The following is a 23,099-nucleotide window of genomic DNA, read 5'->3' as shown; positions in this document are numbered from 1 at the left end:
AATTTGTGTATAATTTAAAGACAAATCTTAAAGACAACAACGTTGTTACTTAGGTATTCAACGGCATGTTGCTTTACTTTTTTTTCAATGGAGAAGTAATAAAACATGGGTTTCAGTGCAGGCCCAAACCCACTGCAAGTCACCAGAACTACAATCCAATTGGTACGGAGCTACAGAACTACAATTCAATTGGATTAGAATCCACCAACGTGTGGATCTACCAACTGTGCCTTTGTCCGGATGATCTGAAGGGAATCTAAAAACTTACTTTTAGGATAAAATGTCTATTTTAGCACTCTGAAATATAATACTTTTACCCAAGCAAAGCCCACATCCTGAAACAGCATTAAACTAACCTAATACATTAATTATAGAATACCTTTGAGTAGTTATGTGTTTTGATTAGGGCTTTTCCAATTTTACTTGCTAAAGATGGATCTTTCGGATTTTTCTTCAAGGCCTGCTCGTAGGCTTCTATGGCTTCATCAGGCTTCAACAGTAAAATATAAACACATATATAAGTCAAAGATTAAGATAAAAGGTGTATGATGAAAACAAAATCTGGTAACAACTCCAGGAATGACTGCCAAGCAGTACTGATCCATAAGCTGCAATACTTCTGAGAGAAGAATGGCTACTATAAACCTGCAGGAGATGTGAAGCCCACGTACATTAACATTGTCACGCTAAAATAAAATATGGCAAACAAACAAGTTTGAATAAACATTTTTTTTCACTGCAATTTCTCTACTACTATCTTCACTGGTTAACAAAGAGGTAGATCTAGTAATGCTGTATCTGTTTTTCTCCTCTAGCCACATCAGGGCAGATTAAACAAATTCCACTTTGTGTGATAATTTTACATTAAGGAGAAGACTACACACAACCATTAATATGAAAACAACCTTTAATATCTACAGATCTCCAAACTAGTAATCTAAAGTATCAGTTGCATGTCCTAACTCAATCTATTTTTTTACATATGAATTTAAACGTGTAGCCTTCATTTCCTATGTCCACTTGACTACTGCCAATACCAAATAGCATTTCCAGTTCATCAAGAAAGCAAAGGATGCAAAGAATGTATAGGAACTAGAAAATTAAAACATTTAAGTAAAGCCATCAGCATGAAAAAGAAGTTATGTAGAATTATTCTAAGTTCAGAACACTATTCTAAACATCTCCAGCTTCTTTGTGATTTCAATTTAGTTCTCACTCTAGATATCTGTTCGTCTTATGAGGCAGTGAAAACATTCCCTCCTTGACTTTCACCAAGTAAGCCTTTAGAAGAAATGTATTTTCAACAGTTTTTAATTTAAACAGTTACTTGTAGTCAATATTTATTGTTTTATATCCTAAAGCAGTTTCTGTTTGACAAACATCAATCAATAAGAGTCAGCATGCCACAATGTTTCAACTAGACAAAGTCAACAAACTACTCAAATATTCCATTCATCTCTAGCAAGCACTCACCTCTTGAATATTCATGTATGCATCACCAAGAAGAAGAAAAGTATGAGCACTTGGCAGTTTTTCTACTAGGTCACTGGAAAAAGAACACAAAATCTTGCTCAGTATTTAACATGTCAATATTAGTATCCAAACAAGAGAAGGGCACAACAATTTTGTCCTCTGCAGATTTCTGGTTTTTATTTCTGAAAATAAACCAAAAAAAAATCTGAAATATCTTTTCAAAATAAGACTTCCAGTTATCATTTTAACATTTGCTCAAATGAGTTAATGTCACTAAATATATCTCATTTATTGCAGTAGAAAGAAAAAATGAGTTCACCACTCTATCAGTAAACATCTAGAAAACCATGCACACCACAAACTTTTACCTATAGCAGGCAGCATACAACTTCTTATCTTTCCTATACTGAAGATAAATATCTGCCATTTTTTCTTTAGCTTGTACAAAGTAAGGCTGTTCAGGTGTAATATTGCGGAGCATAGTCAAGGCATGTTTCACATCTCCTTGAGCAATTGCCAGATCTGCATTTGCAATCACAACCCTTAGCTCCTCAGGTGTTCCAGAAAATTCATTCATGGCATCTTGGATGACTATAGCAGCTTCATGCTGCAAATAATAAAAAGAATAGAATTAATTTAGTTTCCTGTCATTGAACAGTCAAAAATAAAGACATTATTAGCCTTTATGGGCATTATGCAAACCAATCAAAAAAACCACAAAAACCACAAACCATAGTATCCACTTGCTTCGCCACAGTGTTTTTGATTTTTTTTAAATTAAACTCCTGTGATATGGACTACTATAGAAAATTTCAGTACATAAAATTATATCTGTGTTGCATATAAACAAGTACATACTCAAACTTCAGCTAGAGAATGTCTTTAGCACCTTGCTTCAACAGGTCCTGCTTGGAGCAGGCTGGCCTCCAAACCACAGGACTGTATGGCTTCTCTTATATTCTAATACATAGGTAGTGTCCTATTGCTTATCCAGACACAGCTGATAGTAGGGATGCTGCTACACAAAGATAAGGACATGATCCAAAACTACTGCTAATAGCACTCTGACAACAAAACAGGGATCTATATCCCAGCAAATGAACATCAACAGTGTGAAATGGTTTTCGTAGTCTCAAAATTGAGCACCTGCCAACAGTTTGTTTTTCTTTCCTCTGTACAATTTAAGGCACTTAAGTTCTCAAATCAGATATTCACATGGTGGAAGTTTTACTAAGCAAATCCTTTTGGTAATAGAAGTGGTTTTCTATCCTGAACTAATAGAAATGGGAATGGGAAGAGGGAATTGTTTTCAGATGTGTTTTGCATTTTAGCAGGTTTTCCATCTTACCGGTTCTCCATTCAAGCGATGAGCTTCTACCAACTCTAGGAACACTGACACACGATCACTTGCATCAATTTGAATACTTTTTCCTTTTGTTTTTGAAGAAGCTATAGGTTTTCTCATTCCAGGCAAATTCCTTGCCATCTGTAAGGTTTTAATAGCTTCTGATATTTCTCCCACCTTCTTTTGGGTTTGGGCCTTAATTAAGTGATACATAGGATGTTCTCTCACCTAAAAAAAAAAATAAGATAGAGTTCCCAAATTTTACTTGATGTAAAGTATTCAAATCCCTTGCAAGATTTTTTTTTAAATATTGACTTTGGTTTCTTTTTTTCCTCCAAATATACACAAATTCAATTTCAGAAATTTACTTACAAAAATGTAAGAATTGTCAGAGTACGCAAACTAGCAATTTAGTAAGTTTTTAATTACAAAGAAACTATTACAAGAGATGACAGAACAACATTAATCGCTGCTTTATTTTAAACTAGACTGAATTTTGAGGTTTTCTGTCTCCCACATTGCTGCATTCACATTTCACCAGTCTATTAAGTAGAGGAAATATACAATCATTATTTGGCACAAGTCCTCCATGCCATTCTTCATCTTCCTAAAGCATACTTCACATGAAAGAAGTCTGTAACAGAAAAACCGCTCTGTGAAATGGCAACACAAGTCCTCCATGCCATTCTTCATCTTCCTAAAGCATACTTCACATGAAAGAAGAAGTCTGTAACAGAAAAACAGCTCTGTGAAATGGCATGGACCTCAATTAGGTAGCTAATTAGATATTAATCTTCAGCTTTCTTGTACCACTTGGAGAAAGAAAGTAAGATGGGACATGCTTGCAAAGAAATGGTAGTTTCCAGCGAAGTGGTCTCAAGACACTTGGGCACAACTCAGACCTAATGAGTGATGTGTGTGTGTGTACTGTGTTCCCAACTCTCTGCTAATCTTACACAAAGCTCCACTGAAGTCAACAAATCACAAATCCCATACCGTAATGTATAAGACCCATGAAATGTGACTTGTGAGGTGTTAGTTTTGTCTTCATGGTCATTTCTTTGATAAATATTCAGATAGCACATTCATATAAACATTTAGATATTAAATTTGTACTCAAAGAGTTATACAAAGTTCAGTTGAAAATTATTATATACGAAAACATACAACTTCAGATGACTGACAGAAATAAAATTATGGCATTCTTTTGTTAAACTTACCTCAAAATTATGGCTTAGACAAAGTTCCAAGGACTGAGAACATAGCTTGATATTGTTTTGAGCCAAATACACCTGGGCCATCAGTAAGTGTGCATCTGCATAAGAAGGGTTCCTTTCCAGACAGTAATGTAAATTACTGTGGGCTGCTTCAATATCCCCTAGCAAGTGGGGAAAGGCAGGGAAAGTGAAAAAGCAGTTGACATGAAATACAGCTATATATATATATATACATACATACATACATATATACATATGTTATATACATAACATTTTTATTTGCCAATTTTTTAAAATAAATGTCAGCATCTAGTGAATAAATTCATATACAAAGTATTGTAAGGTTATGACATGAAATTAAAAGCAGGTGAAAGGTATGGTATTTTTCTCATTGCTCCCTCTGTAAATCATTCAATAAATTAACTTTCTGGGAAATAGTAGATAAAAAAATACTGTATTTATAGGTCTGTACAATTAAGATCCTCTCATATAAAGGACAAAGAAGTGAAGAGCAAATGTTCTTCACTTAGTTGTAACACAGTATTCTGCAGTGAAAGAAAAAATTCATTATTATTTACAAGCGTGCAATTAATTTTTTATATTAAATAAACTAAGGAGTTTATTATATTAAATAAACTATTAATATAACTATTACCTGACAAGTACTTCACTTTTGCAATTAAAAAGACAGCTTGTTGAAGACCAGGAACAGTTTTTACAACAGTTTCAAGAACTGAAGCACAGTGCTTGAGAAGTGGTGAAGGAGACTGCCCAGGACTTGCAGGCTAGGAGCAAAAATCCAAGTAAGTAATACAAAAAGAATGCCAACAAACTAACAATGGAAGCCTCCACCACCTAGCTAACTCCACACTTTCAAACACCAGGCGGTCCTTTTTTGCAACAAAGAGATAAAGAAAACATGAGCAAAAGCCTATATTTTCTACTGAAAACCTTTCTATGGACAGGAGTTCAGAAAAGCAGTTTAAACTCCAAATTAAAAACCATCATTGCTGTTCAATATTTCTGGAACGTATCCCAGGGAAATCTTCAGATAAGAGCAAAACCTCACAGAATGTCACCTCCTATCATTGCCATCTGTGACATGAAAATGTCACTGCTACTGATGTTTCAGACTTCCAAATATTGTCATTTTCTTACAGATGGTGAGGCACTTCATGACAATGGAAAGCTACTTGTTTTCCTGTTAAGATTTCAAAACTCTACATAAACATATTCACGGAAATGTTCTTTAATTAGGCTAGAAATAATGACAGGATAACAGAAGTCAGCTCCCAGTTATTTCAAAAGAACAATCTATTTAAGGAAGACACTATTTAAAGAAACTTGAAATGTGTTTCTTCTGCTTTAAAGATGTCAGGTCCTCATTCAATTTATTAATTTTTACATGCCTTTGTTGCCAAAACTAGAGGCAACATAAATTCAGCCACGGAAAATTAAGCCACCTAAGTAAGTGAGATTTTTCACTGGAATGAACAATAATATAAAAAAGGCAGTATTCCATTGATTTTTACCAACACACAAAAGAAAGAATATGTGTATATTGAAAAAATATCCTAAGCCAACAAAAATATTTCATGAATAGGGTGGTCAGTGTGAACATCCTAGTTTCAAAATGTGATAGCTCTATTCACTGCATCATTACAGCTTCCTAATAGATACTAAGACAGTGCAACTACACACACAGAATGCATTGAATAAATACCCCAAATTTCCTCAGGTGTCATTACTGCCACTTGCTCACACCACAAAATGCATATTTTTATCATTAGTTTGACTAAACAGTGGTGTAATATCCCAAAACATACTCTTACTTTAAATATGTTCACATTTTAAAAAGGAAAATTTTCCAATTTTTTTGCCTCAGGATTAACTGTTCTCAAAATGAAAAATTCCAGTACTTAGACAAATGCAATCTACAGGTGCTTACCTGTGCTGGACAAAAATTAAGATATTCTCTAATAATTTCTAGCAAGAAATCAGGGTTTAGTTTTTCAAAATATTCCACACCAAGAGGAAATCCATGCAAAGATGAAAAGTGAGTATCCAGAACATCATTCAATAAAGCAAAAACATCTTCTTGTCTCTTATGTTTTTTCATAGCTAGGACTGCATGCAGGAAAGATAATTCCTACAGAAAAGAAAAAAAAAACCACAAACCCCTAAACATTCTTCATATTCCAGATACATTCATCTCTTACTCATACCATACTACATAATTATTAATGTTAGCCACTTGTTCTTTATATTTAGGGATACTCTAAGACATGTAGTATGTTATAAAGGACACTTGATGATTATTTTACTAATTCATTCCTTTAATTTGTGCAAGAACCTTTACATTTGTCTGATCACAAAATCCTGGAAATAATTAATATTTGTCCCTCCCTGACATATCAAACTTATGTTCAGAGAAAAAACACAGCTAGAAAGTGTTATATTTAGGGATACTCTAAGACATGTAGTATGTTATTAAGGACACTTGATGATTATTTTATCAATTCATTCCTTTAATTTGTGCAAGAACCTTTACATTTGTCTGATCACAAAATCCTGGAAATAATTAATATTTGTCCCTCCCTGACATATCAAACTTACGTTCAGAGAAAAAAACACAGCTAGAAAATGATGTTTTTGCTCTGCAAGCAACACACTGACTTAAATAGAAAGAAAAACTGAAACTTAGACTTAACAGTACTCCATTAACAATACTCTACTCAAGTGACTGAAATACAGAATGTGTAATAGAAGGCCACAGTTCAGATTCAACAAAGTAATTCATCAAAGCATCAATTAATCAAAGTAGCACAGTAAAGAAAGATGCCTCCTACCCCAGATTTCCCAATGGACTGCTGAATCTCATTAAGAAACTCCAACTGATGCTCTGCATCTTCTAACTGCCCTTGTATTAGCTGGCAACGGATAATTCCTGAAACACATGGAAAGACTATATTGCCAATTCATCTTCCTAGTCAAGCACATGCTTTCTTTTCCAGAGCTAACTTTTCCTCTCCTCAACCTCTTCATAAAGTAGTGACAGGAAAAGAAAGAATGGATCAAGACTTATGGGAATGCAAATTTTACATAGTCAGAAAAACCTAGGGTAGATGATACATGATTGATACATTAATATGCTATACAGCAGTTTGAAATGGTAAATCTTCAACTGCTTCTAGACTAAGCAGAAGCACTATGAAGTCTGGTTTCTAAATTCAGAAAAAGTGTAAGAAGGAAAACAACCTGAAGCACACACAAACCATTCCTGCAATCTAAAGTTTTAATACTGTTTAAGGCCATGGCACAAGGAGTCAAGGAGGAAAAAAATACAGGGAAAAATCTGACAGGCAAATATGACACATTTACACTCCATTTTCTTGACACAAATGGGACTTTCTATAAAGTGGGTTTTCTTTGGATGTAACACATGCATCCAAAGTATGATGTTTGACTTGATTACGGTTTTCAAGCTAATTTGGACAAAATGAGGACATGAAGAGCTTGTTCTATCATGCCCTTGATTTTCTTATTTTTGTAATGCCTCAGAGTTCCCTAGTTCTTTGGTACTATAAAAACTAAATAATAAAGTAAATAAAATACAGCAAAACATCTGTTCCTACTATTACTTGAAGAGCTCTAATTTAGAACAGAAAAGGTTAATTTTCCAATAGGGAAAACCAAAAGACATATTCAGTAAAGAGACACTGCTGCCACAAGGAAGAAAGCACACAATGAATCTGAAAAAACAACAATAAACAGTGCTCCTGTTATAATAGTTCTAGATTTTCCTAGGACCAGTAATAGGAAAATTTGACCAAAAAATACTGTCTACTAAAAATCAAAAGGAAGTATAAGACCTTACCAGTTAGTGCAGAAACACTTGTTTCATCAAGTGTCATAGCAGTCGTGTACCATTTTTGAGCTTCTTTCACTTTCCCTTGTAAAATCATTTGGTAGCCAAGTTCAGTAGCAAATTCTGCATTGTCAGATGCCAAATCAAATGCTCTTTGTACTAAGGTTTGTGTATGCTGAAGGATGAGCTGGTTCCGGCCACACTAACGGTAAGAACAATCTTTAAGCCTTAAGCTTTTCTTAGTTTTTTTAATTCAATTAGACAAACACACTGAATATAGATCAGATCAGTAGAGACAACAACATCTCATGTAAGAATAAATTAGCCTACAGTAATTCTATAAAAACTGTGACATTAATGTGGGATGGATTCAAACATAAATATACAATACCACACAATAATGAATAATTGCAGTGAGTGCTTCTTCATAGCAATTTTTGATAAATACAGAGATTAAAGAAACCTTCACTTTCAAGGTTGGGTGATTAACCTTGTCAGTTTCACCCAGTAAGAAGATGGTTGGTGAACATTTAAGTGTATTTTCACTGTTTTTCACTTTTTTTTTATTTTTAGAATGAAATGGCTTAAACATTGTAATTCATGCTGAATATGTCTTGAAAAATGCGGTTACCAAGGCTACATGAGTTAATCTATTTCAATTGTCCACAATTTTCTACTTTTTAGTAGATATTCAACGTCTGCCGACCAAAAAATAGAAGAAAACCATATATAGATACAGATATGCTGCTTAAGGGAAAAAAAAAGCATACTCACTGTTCTACTGAAAGCTAAAGCCATTTTACAGAACAGCTCAGAATTCCGTGGTTCTAATCTATCCAGTGCTTTAATCAGGTCTCCCAGTCTTGCTGAAGCCTAGGATAAAAAAGAATAATATAAAAAAGTAATAGAAAGAATTAACAAATTAGGACAATCAAACAGTTTTCACTATAAACTGCTCACATTTTTACTATGCATTAATATCTTGAAATGTAAATTCTGAGGTTATCAGGCTGAGGAGCTACACTTGAGAACTCCTATGCCAATACTTCGGAAGTGACAATAAAGCAGACCATGCGTCCTTTATCCATGCTCTAAAAAGGTGAAAGGTTGGAGCTAAGTCTGGTATAAGAGAGGAGTCCCACAGACTGAGGAATCTGATCTGTGAATCCTGTTTGGGCTTCAGTGTGATACAGACACACATGCTCAAAGTTTCTCAAAAAAACTAAGGGGATTTTCTGGACATACAATAATAAGGTACTCAGGGTTTTTTAATACAATTTTAGGTGCAGGCACCTGAAATGCATAAATCTAACAGGCCTTGAAATTTTTCCCTAGACATGACCTTTAGTTAAATGTGACATTTAACTCCATAATTTTGAATTAACACTCTACTATGTCCAGCAAGGTTCCTTCCTGGATGTATTCAACTGGAGTCAGCAATTCTTACTACTTCTTCATATTTCCCATGACTGTGCACAAGACTTAAATTTGATTGTAAGGAGGTTAATGACTGAGTTCTTTCCAATAACTGAAAATGTGTTTGGCAACATAAATAACTTCTCTTCTACAACTTGAAAACACCTACAACACAATGAAAACACTTTTTTTTTTTTTGCTAATTTTCTACTTAAATCACACCAGTTTTTGCATAATGAGTAAAAATACAGAATGAATTTTTGGTGACAATTTAGATTGGCTATTTTAGAACTTCCTGAAAAATGGCACAAGTGCTGTACATACAAAATACATGCATATAACCCCGTCCAAGAAAATGGATCTTAGGAGTAGAAGGAAAAATAGCGTAGAATCCTCAGAGCTGGAAAAACCCCACATTAATTGTCAAAAAATTGTGAACAAAACACTGGTGTAACAACTATGACTACTTCCAAAAATCTATCACTACAAGACCTCATTATTTCCATTATTTCAATTAATACAATCTTTAAAAATAATGAAAGGCTTACAATAACTTATGAATTTATCAAAAGAGCATTTATACAAAAAAATATCACTTTGATGATTCTAATCAACATGATTTAGTCAGCTGTCCAGATCAGATTTCTGTTTGGCTTGACACCTGTTCTCTGGAAAGATGAAGGTTAAAAGTTATCATTTCTTTCTCATTCAGAAAACATCCCAGCAATCAGCCAGAGTAGCCACTCAAATCAGAACAGGTGAATATATCTCCTGCAGATTAGCGCAGCCAGGACCAGCCAAAGTGTATGAGGAGAACACATAAAGAAGACAGCCTTTGTAGGGACTAGATGCCACATGCACTATGTTGTGCTCAACATTCTGCCAATAAAGAGACTCACCTCAGATATATTTCCTCCCCTGCACAGATGATGCAGAGCCTCCATTCTTATGGCTTCTAAATTGAGGGGATCTTTCTGCAATAGCCTAGAGCCAAACAAAAGGTGAATGTGAAGAAACTAAACCCAACATTTGTTCAGTCATCTATTTTATCCTAAAGGAGGAATAGAATAACTTGTATTGCACAGTCATTTTACATCATGGATCTCAACTGAAAGCACAGCTCTTTTATCTCAAGAAAGATCCTCTTCCATCCAAAACGGAGTCATGTATCAATGTAGCATCCTCATACAATTGAAAGCCTGGTTTGTAACAAAACATTATTTACTTGAAATTTATTTTAAAAAAAACTGATACAACTAAGATTCATTAAAAATTAATGGAAACCTATCTGCTTTTGTTTCAAAGTGTCCTTTGCATGTAAACATGGCAAGAGAAGAACTTAGTGATGTGCTACTTCATACTCAACCTATGTGCTGTTTCAATTGTCTGCTCCCAGTCCTGCAAGGCGAGTTGTAGCTTCATTTTCTTTATGAAAGCAGGAATGAAGTTTGGAAAGTTTGCAATTATCTGGTTCACAATTTCCAGAGCTCCTGAATAATTTTGTCGGACCTCAAAATACTGTGCCTAATGGAAGGAAAAGAAGCCATTATCAAAAGCCTGTAGACTCACACAGGTGAGAAGATTCAGAAATTCTTTCATAGAGAAACCAGGAAAAAGAGCTAGAGAGAAAGAACTCTTTCCTGAAGTAATAGTTTTACCTGAGTATCAACCACAAGTAGACATATTGCAACAATCAAACAGCAAAGGATGATGTGTAAAGCCTGTGTGTGTGGTGAGTGCTCTGTAACAAAGGTAACCGCAGTATTGTCAACTTACTAGTCAGTTGCAAGCAAGACAAAGAGAGATGTAGCTGAAGAGTAAAATTGTTTTATTAGGTTTCAAATACCTTTGTATGAAGTACCCCACAATTTTAGGATATTTAACACAACCCACTGATGAAACATTTATTCAAGCTCTGAGGCACGTACCATGTAAAAACCCACACTCAGCAGGTAACTATTGTTGTTGCCAGGATTTACAATTTTCTAACTGTAATGCGATTTACAGGGTATTCAAATACAAAACTTTCAGACGTCAAGAATCAGAAGTGTAAATTAATTCAAGTAGAAATAAATTCAGGATTTAAACCCGATTTTGCTTTGATGCTTTGAATTTACTTACCATATTCCAGGTGACTGTATGTGTGCTGTTTTATTTCATCTTTTTAAGACAGAAATTATGCATACACAGTAGATTTTTGAAAGTTCATTTTTAAGCCCTAGTGAGATTCATGTCTGTCTAAACCCTAATTATTAAGTAACTACATTTGACATATACTCTGAATCTAATTCAATGGTCCACATGCAGCCAAGCACACACACCTAACCAAATACCATTGTGCACACTCTCCTGAACTTCAGTCTTCTAATATTCACTGAACAATTTTGTCTACATTTAGCTTTAGAATACTAAACAAACATCATGTTAACGAGTAACAATTTCTGTGATATAAAGTAATATGCTTTGAAACAGAAAATGTGTAAAGAATTCATGCCACTCCTTTACTGAAATATAATAACTGATGATTATATAAACACAAATGAACACATGATCTAGACTAATGACAACTTAAAAAGAGTGCTAACAATATAAGAAAAATCACACTACAGTGTTTAACTATTGCAATTTGGCAATAGCTAAATTACAGAAATTCTGTAATGTGCATAGGTGTCCCATACAAAAAAGGAAGAGACTACACATTTTCATGTTTTCAAGTGATTTGAAACTTATTTTATACATATAAATAGAAAGGTTTTCTTGCATGCATTGCAAAATTGTAACAACAGTACACATTTAGAGTGACTGAATTTAAACTATACCTTTCTTTTCACATTGGTGTCTAAAGAACCCGAAAGTACCTACAGGGTCTGAGCTGTATCTCTGTTCCTTGGACAAGCTCATTATGCACTAACTACTCTTATCAGCATCCCTCCAATTACTCTACAAGACTAACATGACATTTAGGAAGAGTTAAAATAGTGAAATAAACTTACTTTACCAAGCAGTGCAAAAACATCATTGCCTTCCTGTAGTGCTTCATCAAAGTATTTCAGAGCTTTTTTAATGTGAGTTTCTTTCCCACAGGTGAGATCAAGCCATGCTTTCAAAATTAACCCCTGTTAACGAAATACAAATTGGAATTCTTTGTTAACTAGGTAATAGAAAATTACACCAGATACAATAAGCAGAAATAACCTAAATAGAGGACTGAGGACTAAATAGAGTCTCTATTTTAACTGCTTCAGAGGCATAATTATAACCAGTCTTTAGCATAACCTAACACTTGGGTGATTTATTCCATAGTTAAATTAACCAAATAGTATATTTACTTATAGAATTAGAAAAAAATACCAGTGGCACCTAACAAGTCTAACATGCTCAGCAGTCAGAACAAAACCTCACAAATGTGACCACATTAAACAGAGTATTTTCTGCAAACATTTCAGCACTATGTTTTCTTAAGATTTTGTTTATATGAGACACTGAGAAACATACTGGTGCTGCAGTGTCTCATATAAACAAAATCATAAGAAAGATTTTGACTATGATGCTTTGCTCAGCAGTCAGAACAAAACCTCACAAATGTGACCACATTAAACAGAGTATTTTCTGCAAACATTTCAGCACTATGTTTTCTTAAGATTTTGTTTATATGAGACACTGAGAAACATACTGGTGCTGCAGTATGCTTCTCAGTGTCTCATATAAACAAAATCTTAAGAAAGATTTTGACTATGATGCTTATTTTTTTGCTAGGAATTATGAGGCTTGGTATCAAGCAGCAACAGTGGCTTAACTGAGTATTATTTCCATTTATTGATTTATTTTCATTTATTAATCCATTATTTATTATTTACTAAGTGAAAATTAATATTAGTCAACAAAAACAACCATGGATATTTACTCAGCTGTGTCGAATGAATTTACAACAGTAAAGAAGGAAAGTACTAGAACACAAAAAAGTTCAGGACAACTTCCCAACAGCATTAATGCCATAAGTCTAGCTTCAGAGAATGTCCTGTTAATTGTCCTATTAATCTTTTACATTACAGAAAGGTAAGAACCAGTTACCTCTTTACCACCACCAGAAACTTTGATCATTCTATCGACATATTCACGGGCTTTGTCCTCACGACCAAGATGCCACAAAAACAAGCCAGCATAGTACAGAGCCTGCTGTCCTGCTGTTTTACGTTGCTCCTTCAATCTTGCATCCAGCTCCAGAATCGCATCTCGATCTGAAAAGGTTTTGTTCAGAGCTCTTGTTCACAGCCTCTCAAAATATTATCAAAGAACAGCATGTAAGCCAAGGGCTTCCAGAGCAAACACTGTTTTTGTACTGTACATTGATAAACATGCAGACAATCCCACCCAATCAGTAATATTGATCAGATACAGATGGAAAAGGCAGAAGAGGGTTCCCAACAACATGGCTGATGGGGAGGTCCCAGAAGTGGCAAAGTCCCAGATGGCTGGTAGTTAGCCAAGCTGATGTCCATCTAGACACTCTCAGAAAGTCCTGAGATCTACAGTAATTTTGCTGTCCTGCAATATTAATCCTCAGGGACTCGAGTAAGAGTAATGTCATTAGTCAGAGCTATTTCACATCAAATTGTTAAACAAACTGTTAGCAGCAGCTATAAACCTCCATAGTGAGAAAGATACTGCAGCAATAGTACAACAAGCACTCAATCCACCTGATAAACCAACCCTTATTTTGAGAATGTAATTCCTAACAAAATTGTTCCAGCTTTTAGGCTGGAGAAGGGAATATCAAAACTCACAAAATCCTTTTCTCCATTTGTATGGTCAGAATAATTTAAAGGATAGAAATTACATGGCTTTAAAGACTTTTCAAGTTGCAGTTTTACTCAAAAGTACAAATAAATATCAGACATGAGTGAACAACAATCACAAGAAGCTTGATTCCATTTTTTTTTCCTACAAAGATTCTTCATCACAGCAGACAAGTCAGATTTTGAGTGTGGGTGCTTTATTTTAACATTCACTCTTATGCTTCAGAGTTTAGTGATTTAGTATTTTTGTTTATAATCTTGGTAAGCAGCACTCAATTCAGTAATAGATCCTATGTCAAATGCAAGGACAGAGTAAACCTTTTTAACTTAGGCAGGATTAGCATACCACTCTCAGGCCTTCACACAGAGCTGTTTAAAACATGAACCAGAATGTCTTAATAGGCATACCTGGATTAGGGCTCTTTTTATGGGCATAAATCAGAGCCATCATTGTACAAAGTGACACCTCTGGTTTGTTTTTAATAGACTCCAACTGTCGAATACTTTCTTGGACATCACCTAGTTAAAAAAAAAAAGCACAAAATAAGCTATCACACTTTTCAAGACAGAGAATATAATCATCAAACATCAATCTGACTTAAATTTTCCCTTATATTTTTTCTTCTGTGCTTTTGTTCCTTATGCATATACCCACTTTCACTTGTTTGTGCAAGTCTTTCAAATATACACAGGAAAGAAAATAGCATCTCAATGCAAAGAACTTGAATTATGTGCTAATTCTGCCAACTACCAGAAAGCTGAAAATCATATTTATTGTTTTATACAGGGCATTGAGCATCTCTTTTTGCTCCTGCTTCTTTCTATAACCAGTGTTTGCCTCATCTGTGTGAATATTTTAAATATTAGCAAAAGAGCCAGTATCTTGAAAAATGACAGGATTCTTAAATAAGGATATCTGGGAGTTTGGGAATAGACATACTCTCACAAAACCAGCAAACCTTCCTAGACTTATCTCAGCCCTCCCCATGCTGGGTTACTTGTTAATATTTCTGACATCCCTGGAATATACATGCTGCTAAATCAACTTCTCAGAACAGTGTAACTTACACAAAGATCCCCCCCACCAGGTATTAGCTGTCAGTTTCCCTGACACAGAGGACTCAACAAAACTGACAAGCTGCTTTGAAGGGAAGAGCTGCTAGCTGGGAGGCACTAGTGAGTTTCCCATCAAATGCAACATGCGTTTGGGCAGGGCTCAAATTCCCTCCAAGGAACCCATTTACCAGACCCATGGTCATGAAACCACGGAGAAGAAAAATACTTGCTATTTTTCACTTTGGTAGGAGCTATCTAGCTCACTTTCAAACTGGGCTGGAGCGGTGACAGACGACAACACCCCGGCAATGTACCCAACACGGAACACATGCAGACTGCCCAGCACCGCTCCTCCCTGCCCCGCGCCCGGGGAGGAGCGGCCCCGGAGGCAACACATGCAGACTGCCCAGCACCGCTCCTCTCAGCGCAGCGGCTTAAGGGCTGGGCTCGGGAGGGGAGGCAGGGAAGCCCCGCGCCCGGGGAGGAGCGGCCCGCGCGTTACCTGCCCTCAGCGCGCCGTAGGCCCGGTAGAAGAGCAGCACGGGCTCCGCTCCCAGCCGCGCCAGCGCCTCGTCCGCCGCGGCCCGGGCGTGCTGGAACAGCCCCTCCTGGCAGTAGTAATTGAGCAGCGCCTGCGGGGAAGCGGCCGCGGGTCACCGGTGACAACGCTTCGCCCCGGGACGGCCCCGGGGACACCGCGCCCACCCTCCCGCAGCCCCGGCCGCTCCCATCCCTCCCTCCTTCCCAGCCGCTCGCTGCCTCCGCCGCGACGCGACGGCGGTGGCGCCCACCTGCTGCACCTCGGCGTCCATCGTCGCTACCCGACGCCACTGCGGGGGGGCTCCGGAAGGGTGAGGACGGCGCCCTGCCATTGGCTTGGGCGGGAAGGAGGCGGGAGAGACACGGGAAGAGAACGTGCGGGAGCGCGGCGGGCGGGAGCCGCGGGCCGGGCCCGAGGCAGCCTGCCGGCGCCCTGGCGCCCCCTGCCGGCGGGCCGGCGGCCGCGTCTCGGGAGCGCTGGGAGCCGGAGTGCTCAATGGAGGCTTTGGGAATGTGTGTGTGTCCTTGCTTTTCTCGGCTGAACGTACGGCTAAGTGGCCCACATTCCATACGTTTCATAACGTAACTGAGCACTTCCAGTTATGTGGCACTTCTCTTAGAAATGCCATAGCAATAGGGTCAAAGCAGATAGAGAAATTTCGGGTTTCTGTCCTCCTTTCCTCCTGGAGAATTAGAGTTGCAAACACTAGTAAAATTAGGGTTTTCTTATGGAGGTGGAAGCACTCTCAGCCATAATTTCTAGACACCAGAAACAAAGGTTGGTAAAGAGCCTTCCCTTGGGATGGGAGCGCCGTCTGTCCACCAGGAAAGCCGGCAGTGATGCTACCAAGGACAAGGAGCAGAACCCAACCTGCACGGAGTTTGTAGGAGAAGCTGCTTGGCTCTTCTCGCAGAGAGTGCTCAAAGTCACCTTTCCTGGTCCATTACACGTGCAGCTCCTTTGTCACAAGTTCTCGTCCCCAGCATCAGGAAGGTGCCAAAGAAGCACTACGCAATAAGCATTCTTGGGTTTCCTTGTTGGCCAAGACAATCCTCTGATTTTCCTGCTGTGTTTATGTTCTGCTTGTCTTGTTCTGAAGCAACATTTAGGCTTCTGTAAAATTTAAAAACTATTAGCGATATGAGAAACAAGTTGGGGTTTTTAACATAGTGTTTAAGGTAACCATTGAAGACATATTCTGTCCACATATTGATCTGAAAATACTTATCTTTTCATTTTGATACTTAGGCATTTTGAATCTGAAAAAATGGTAGACCTATTTTTTTCACAGTGTATTTCACAACAATTTTACAGAAAAAAATTCCTCTCCCTTGAAAAATTGTTGATGAATTTCAGGGAAAATGCTGTGAAATTTTGTTTCTGCATTAGCCACTAAGCAAGCATACAGACTACAGCTGCTGATCAACTGGTTTCAGTAGTCACCTGTGATTATTTTCATTGTAAGTTGTAGGGAAATGCAATATAAAATTATGTAAACGTGTAAAATTAATACTTTTGGAAATTCACTGAAGCAGTTGATGAAGAATAAGGAACAGGCCCACTTTCCAGATGCATTTGGTTTTTTTCCCTATCGGTATCCACAAATGGTTGCTTCTAGGAATGGAGTGGTTCCAGAGAAATTTTTAAAATTCCTGAGGAAAAGATCAATGATTTATTCATTCCAACACCATTTCACCTTTTTCAGAAATGCACTCACATGTGAGATGCTCTGTAGCCTGTTTGTGAGCAGCACCCAGCAAGAATAAACTGGCTCTCAACCCAAGCTGGGGAATGCCATGGATCTGGTGCTATTTTCTGTCCTCATTTTGTCTTTGTAAACCCCTGAACACTCAGTTCTCACTGCTGTGACTGGTCTGAGCCTCCTGGGACACACCCAGGGCAGCTCTGGTATTCCATGGCTGTGCACCCCCTGCCTGGGGCTGCTGCATGAAGTCACTGGGGACAGAACTCCTGGTACATGCAGAAGCGTCTCGCTCACTGACTAACACACATCAAGTGAGAAATTCCTAATTAGTGACTAACAAGCAAGTCCCAAGGATTTTCTTAAGTGGAAGAACAGTATAGCTGCTGTAGAGGTTTTCAGTATCCTCTCATTCTGTGGTCTAAAAGCATACATTTGTTTATATTAATGTCAGATAATAAACACAAAAGGAACGTACAATAAAAAATGTAATCTTTATTATTTTGACGCATTAATAATGTTCTTTAGCATCAGTTAGGGTAATAGCATTTTTCTGCATGCAGTTCACTAATACAGATTTAGTCAATAATTTTAATAAAAGTAATCTATATTTAATTTTCCTGTGTAAGAAACAAAATGTCCTGATGGATTGGATTATTCAATTTTGCTACTTTCTCTGTGAAAAAATATCGTGGACCCTAGATAATATTTAGAACTATTCTAGTGCAGCATGAATGAAAAAAAAAAACCTGTGTGTAAATATGAAAAAAGATTCAGGATTCTCTGAAAGAAAGGTTGTATCTGAAAACTGATGATGCAGGCACTGCTTAGACATTCAATTTGAACTTTAGACCATTTTCCCATCTGCAAAAATAAAAAAACAACTTAGCTTTTTAGAAGCAAATTATGAACTTATTTCGCAGAAATTATTTATATGTTGGCAAATACTGTAAAAAATAAGATCCTACAGTAATCCATTCATTTAGTTGTATCTTGTTCTCTGGAGTTCTTCTGTGAAAAAGTGCTATGGACTGAAATAACATAAATGCTGTGACATCAACCTGAAGATAAAATCCAGTTCTTGTTTTATGTACATAATGCTGAAAAATAAAATAAAATGATTTGTACAGTATTTATATTTGCTTATAAAATCCTAACATTATTTTCAACAGGTTTAGTAGTTTTCAACATCTGTACAGTTTGGATATACACTATATGCTTTTCACTGAAAATTCAGAAATGTAAAACAAATAAGCTCCTAAATAGCTGCAAAATATTGCTTAATGTATGGAGGAATGAGGTCTTTTTGAGTAGTTTGTTTCATTTAGCTCTGATGTATGGCTTCCCATGTTTAAGAATCCTGGACAGTCAAAGGAATAGCAGCATAGGCAATATAAACATGCACTGATTGCATCCAAACTATCTATAATGGTAGATAATACATAATTTTACCTGTTGAATGCTTGCACACTACACTTATTGTGGTACATATTTGATGCAATAAATGTGCTAAAGTCATTATCTGTTTGCTCAAACATGCACCACAGGTTAAAAATTATTTACATAGCAGAGGGCTTTTCATTAACGTGTACAACATCAACCTTACTGAGAGCTGAAGATGGCTAAACAATACTGCAGGATAAAGCAGAACAACTTCATAGAGGGCTCTTTTTGATCAATTTGGTGGGCTGAGGCAGATTCATTTAGTATTCATATGCAGAAAGACATTTGACAAAGACAAAATCTGTGACTCCAGACCTAGGGAGAAGTTTGCACCTTCTGAAACTTAATGGTCTGCAAAAAGTAAACCATATTTACTATTCTTGTGAGTTGTAGAGGATTTTACAGGCATACTAAGACTTGTTTGAACATGATACAACATGAATACATTAATTAAGCACCTCAAAATCTGTTATTCCTTTCCAGAAACTCTGTGCTAAAAAAATCTGTTGTTCTTTGTGACTTAATGTTATTTTCATGCATGATCTATAAGTGCAGCATGCCTTCATGCAAATAATTTCTGTGTGTATATTAGTTGTATAATAGAACACCTGGCCCTTGTACCTGTAAAGGTGTACTTAATTCCCTTCCCCAACAGAAGCCCCATTTACAAAAATAGTCACATATAATAAACAACATATGAATAAAAACAAGATGAATCCACCAACACAGATTTTGTAAAAATATGAAGTATGTGGCAGTTGAAATGCAAACAGTGGATAGAGTTACCGTATTGTTTTATGCTAAACACACAAATACTTGGTTTCACACCCCTTTAACTGGTCCCTACAGTCTGTGTAGCCATTTTTCTCTCCTCTTCAGCAGTGTCAGCTGGTAGTGAGAACAGTAACCTCCTGTCAAGGTTGTTTCTTCTTATCACAGTCACAGTCACTGACAAGGGGTCACTGTCTTTTAATAGGCACTGACCTTTAATGTACAGTATATTTGTAAAAATTGTCAGTTTGGCATAGACCTCCTTCAGGAGTCCTGTTGACACAAACACATGATCCTTACAGGCTATGAACTACTTTGCACATATATGATTTTTCTTGCTATTTCCTCTTATTTCTGACCATCTTTATCTTCCTTTTCATGCTTTTCTTTGACTGGCCTTATTACACGATCATAAGAAGGCGGACAAACTGCTGTTGATGCGGTTATATCTGTTTTCTCTGTAAATGAGTTTTCATTTAACTTGTCAATAAGGATCTCATCTTTCATACCCTGACCAGCCCCACCTTCAGTTTTATTTTTGTTATAGATAAAGGAAGCTTGTTTTACTGTTCGTTTTAAAAGGTGACGTCTGTAAGCACGCTGAATGATGACAGCAGACACCTCCTCCTGCTTTCGTTTCAGTGTGGTTGTAATTGGTTCATAGGAGACTTTAGAAGGATTGGCTGCCATAAACCGATCTTCCATCTGTATTCTGAGGGCATCCATCTCCCCACTTTCCCCCAAAACACGCTTTGTGAAAGCAAACAAGATGTCAAGGCAGTGAATTCTGTCACCGCTCACCATGGGCAGATCCATTGCAATAAGCTGGACTTTGTTAGGTTTGGGTAGATGAAGAGGAGGCTCAAGTGCTGCTGCAAAATCAGACAATTTCTCAAATTCCATGAATTGTGTTGCATCGGGATCAAACTTCTCCCAGACTTCATAGAACATCTCAAAGTCATCCTCGCTCAAGGGTTCAGCGCTTTCTTCAGTAGCAACACTGAAGTTCTCCAAAATCACAGCAATGTACATGTTCACCACTACCAGAAAGGATATGATAATGTAGCTGACAAAGAAGAAAATCCCAACAGAGGGATTGCCACAGTCACCTTTCACAGAGCTCCCTGGATGATCTTTATGGGGGTCACAGTCTGGCTCCCCACTGTTGAGAATTGGGGCGAGCAAACCGTCCCAGCCAGCGGACGTGGTGATCTGGAACAGGCAGATCATGCTGTTGCCAAACGTTTCAAAGTTGAACATGTCATCAATCCCAACCTCCCTCTTGACATAGGCAAAGTTGGACATGCCAAATATGGCGTAGATGAACATGACCAGGAAGAGCAGCAGCCCAATGTTGAACAAAGCAGGAAGAGACATCATCAAAGCAAAAAGCAGAGTGCGGATTCCCTTCGCGCCTTTAATGAGGCGCAGGATTCGACCGATTCTGGCAAGCCGGATGACTCTGAATAGTGTGGGAGATACAAAGTACTTCTCAATCATCTCAGCCAAAAACATTCCTAAAAACGAAAAAAAAAAAGAAAACCAAGGTACATTATAACTTTATCTCTGTATCACAACAGAAATTTAGAAACACAGTTTTAAAATTGGCAATTTTATTAGCAATTGAAGATATTCTGTAGATTACACTGGCATAATTTCTGTTATAGCAGTGATATGTAATATTTGCAGGTGCAGTAAGTGTTGGATGATTATAACAATTTTGATGGTTGGTTTAGCTAAATTACTAATTAAAATGTAAAGTTGAATGACTTGGCTGTAAATCTCACAATGGCAAAAGCTCACTATACAGATCTATTCAAGTAAAAGGTTACCTCCTATTCATTTTACCTTCCTTTAAGTTTAATTAACAAGACTTACCTACTATAGAGAGAATGACGACCACAAAATCAAAAATGTTCCAGCCTATAGTGAAGTAGTAATGGCGAAGTGAAATTAATTTCAGGACACATTCTCCAGTGAAAAGGACAATGAACACCAGGTTTATCCAGTATAAAATATTTTCCATTTCTTTGCTCTGGTCATCTGTTTCTACCATCATGGTAACCATGTTAAGACAAATAAGAATCATGATGCTGATGTCAAATACTTGCTGTGTCACAAAGTCAAAGACCATTCCTTGGAATTTATTCTGAGGAGGAAAGAGAAAAGAAACATCCAATACAAACTGTAATTTATTTACATTTCATGTTAGAAAAACACATGCAGTAAGCCTTATGAGACTTCAATAAAATTGTAACTACTGTACACTAGTTGCTAATTGAGTACTCAATACCCAAAACTTAGTTCAGCGGCCTTTGTTGCATATTCATATATAAAATAGTTGTAAGTGAAAAATATCGTTTTGTTTTCCATTTCTGCTGACTAATGCCCCAGATACTGATAACATTCAATTGGCATATTTCTACTCTCCCTGTATCAATAAAAACTCTTTGTAAATAGCTATTTGTCTGATGTGTATAAATAATTTTACCCCTGGTCTTGGTATGGGTTTTTGTGGTTTTTTGGATCCCAGCTTTTTCATTGCATTGTAGTATTTCTTCTGCTCTTCTGTCATAAATATGTCTTGACCTCCAAAGTAAAAACATGAAATCAGAACTGGTTATAATCACATTCATATGCAGTGCTGAAAAAACGGAGTGATTCAAAAATCATGAAGACTAAATTGGGAAAAATCTCCTAGCTATCAAATGGATCTGTCTACAATCTAAGCATATTGTCTAGAAATCTGGACATCCAGTACTGTATCTCTCAAAAAAAAAGAAAAAAAAATGCAAGCAACATCTTTTTACAGTTATTTTCCTGGAACTCCAAGATATAATTTCTCTTACCTCTTTTATAGTAAGAGATAGAGTAAAGAGTATTTGAGATAAATTCAGATAGTCTGGGCTGACCAATACTGTCACTTCTGAACTGTCATTTTAGTGCAACAAAGGAAAAAGACAAAGTCATGTTTTCAATACAGAAATGTGCTTTAGGTATCTCTAGTTTAGCAATCACATTAGCATTGGGGTCCAAAGTCTTCAAGGTTCTGGAGAAGATGGATTATCAGACTTTGGAGAAACTTCGCTGAAGATTGAGGCACCCTTGGTACTATTAACAGCAAAATGTTCTCTTTAAAATCTTTTATTTTGATTAGTTCTGTGTTCAATGAAGTATTTAGCAAAAGCATGAACCTGCCCTTGAAGTGTGACTGAAGATAAAGAAGGAATTATGGGTCTTTCGTATTTCTAATCAAAATCCATAGTAACCTTGTGTTAGAGACAGCCTGAACGAAAATCTATGAGACCTCCCATACTCCTTGAAGAAATGTTTTCCTAGATAAGAGATACTCACAGACATCTAATTCCAGGAATGCCAATGCACACACAGGACTGGATGCAGCCCTTTGTGGATGACTGTGTGGGAAGCTTGAAGATGTGGGAATGCAAGAACCATAAGCTGGACAGACTC

At 36.9% G+C, this 23,099-nt stretch overlaps 2 protein-coding genes across 6 annotated transcripts in view; both read right to left on the bottom strand.

Moving 5' to 3' along the window:
- The window catches only part of TTC21B (tetratricopeptide repeat domain 21B), a 33,787-nt gene extending 17,619 nt beyond the window's left edge, over positions 1 to 16,168 (bottom strand). The window contains exons 1-17 of one of the 2 annotated variants that reach the window (XM_039699360.1): positions 15,963 to 16,168; positions 15,674 to 15,803; positions 14,524 to 14,634; positions 13,391 to 13,557; positions 12,313 to 12,435; positions 10,686 to 10,843; positions 10,219 to 10,303; positions 8,678 to 8,776; positions 7,913 to 8,105; positions 6,885 to 6,982; positions 5,984 to 6,184; positions 4,691 to 4,820; positions 4,039 to 4,196; positions 2,822 to 3,046; positions 1,842 to 2,080; positions 1,474 to 1,546; positions 380 to 490 (exon numbers count right to left, since the gene is read on the bottom strand). In XM_039699360.1, the coding sequence (XP_039555294.1) occupies positions 380 to 490; positions 1,474 to 1,546; positions 1,842 to 2,080; positions 2,822 to 3,046; positions 4,039 to 4,196; positions 4,691 to 4,820; positions 5,984 to 6,184; positions 6,885 to 6,982; positions 7,913 to 8,105; positions 8,678 to 8,776; positions 10,219 to 10,303; positions 10,686 to 10,843; positions 12,313 to 12,435; positions 13,391 to 13,557; positions 14,524 to 14,634; positions 15,674 to 15,803; positions 15,963 to 16,043 (2,382 nt within the window). In that variant the 5' untranslated portion in view covers positions 16,044 to 16,168. The remainder of the gene's footprint in view (positions 1 to 379; positions 491 to 1,473; positions 1,547 to 1,841; positions 2,081 to 2,821; positions 3,047 to 4,038; positions 4,197 to 4,690; positions 4,821 to 5,983; positions 6,185 to 6,884; positions 6,983 to 7,912; positions 8,106 to 8,677; positions 8,777 to 10,218; positions 10,304 to 10,685; positions 10,844 to 12,312; positions 12,436 to 13,390; positions 13,558 to 14,523; positions 14,635 to 15,673; positions 15,804 to 15,962) is intronic. The other variant, XM_039699351.1, reaches the window with a different exon arrangement.
- A 1,720-nt stretch (positions 16,169 to 17,888) lies between these two features.
- Positions 17,889 to 23,099, bottom strand: part of SCN1A (sodium voltage-gated channel alpha subunit 1) — a 90,264-nt gene continuing 85,053 nt past the window's right edge. For all 4 annotated transcript variants that reach the window (XM_039720174.1, XM_039720347.1, XM_039720086.1 and 1 more), the window contains exons 25-27: positions 22,120 to 22,224; positions 21,507 to 21,777; positions 17,889 to 21,145 (exon numbers count right to left, since the gene is read on the bottom strand). In XM_039720174.1, coding sequence (XP_039576108.1) covers positions 19,977 to 21,145; positions 21,507 to 21,777; positions 22,120 to 22,224 — 1,545 coding nt within the window. In that variant the 3' untranslated portion in view covers positions 17,889 to 19,976. The remainder of the gene's footprint in view (positions 21,146 to 21,506; positions 21,778 to 22,119; positions 22,225 to 23,099) is intronic.

The sequence above is a fragment of the Passer montanus genome, unplaced genomic scaffold, assembly GCF_014805655.1.
Source record: "Passer montanus isolate IOZ18808 unplaced genomic scaffold, ASM1480565v1 scaffold1, whole genome shotgun sequence".
Lineage (NCBI taxonomy): Eukaryota > Metazoa > Chordata > Aves > Passeriformes > Passeridae > Passer > Passer montanus.
The sequence above is the reverse complement of the archived record's forward strand: the minus strand, read 5'-3'. Positions and strand labels throughout refer to the sequence as shown.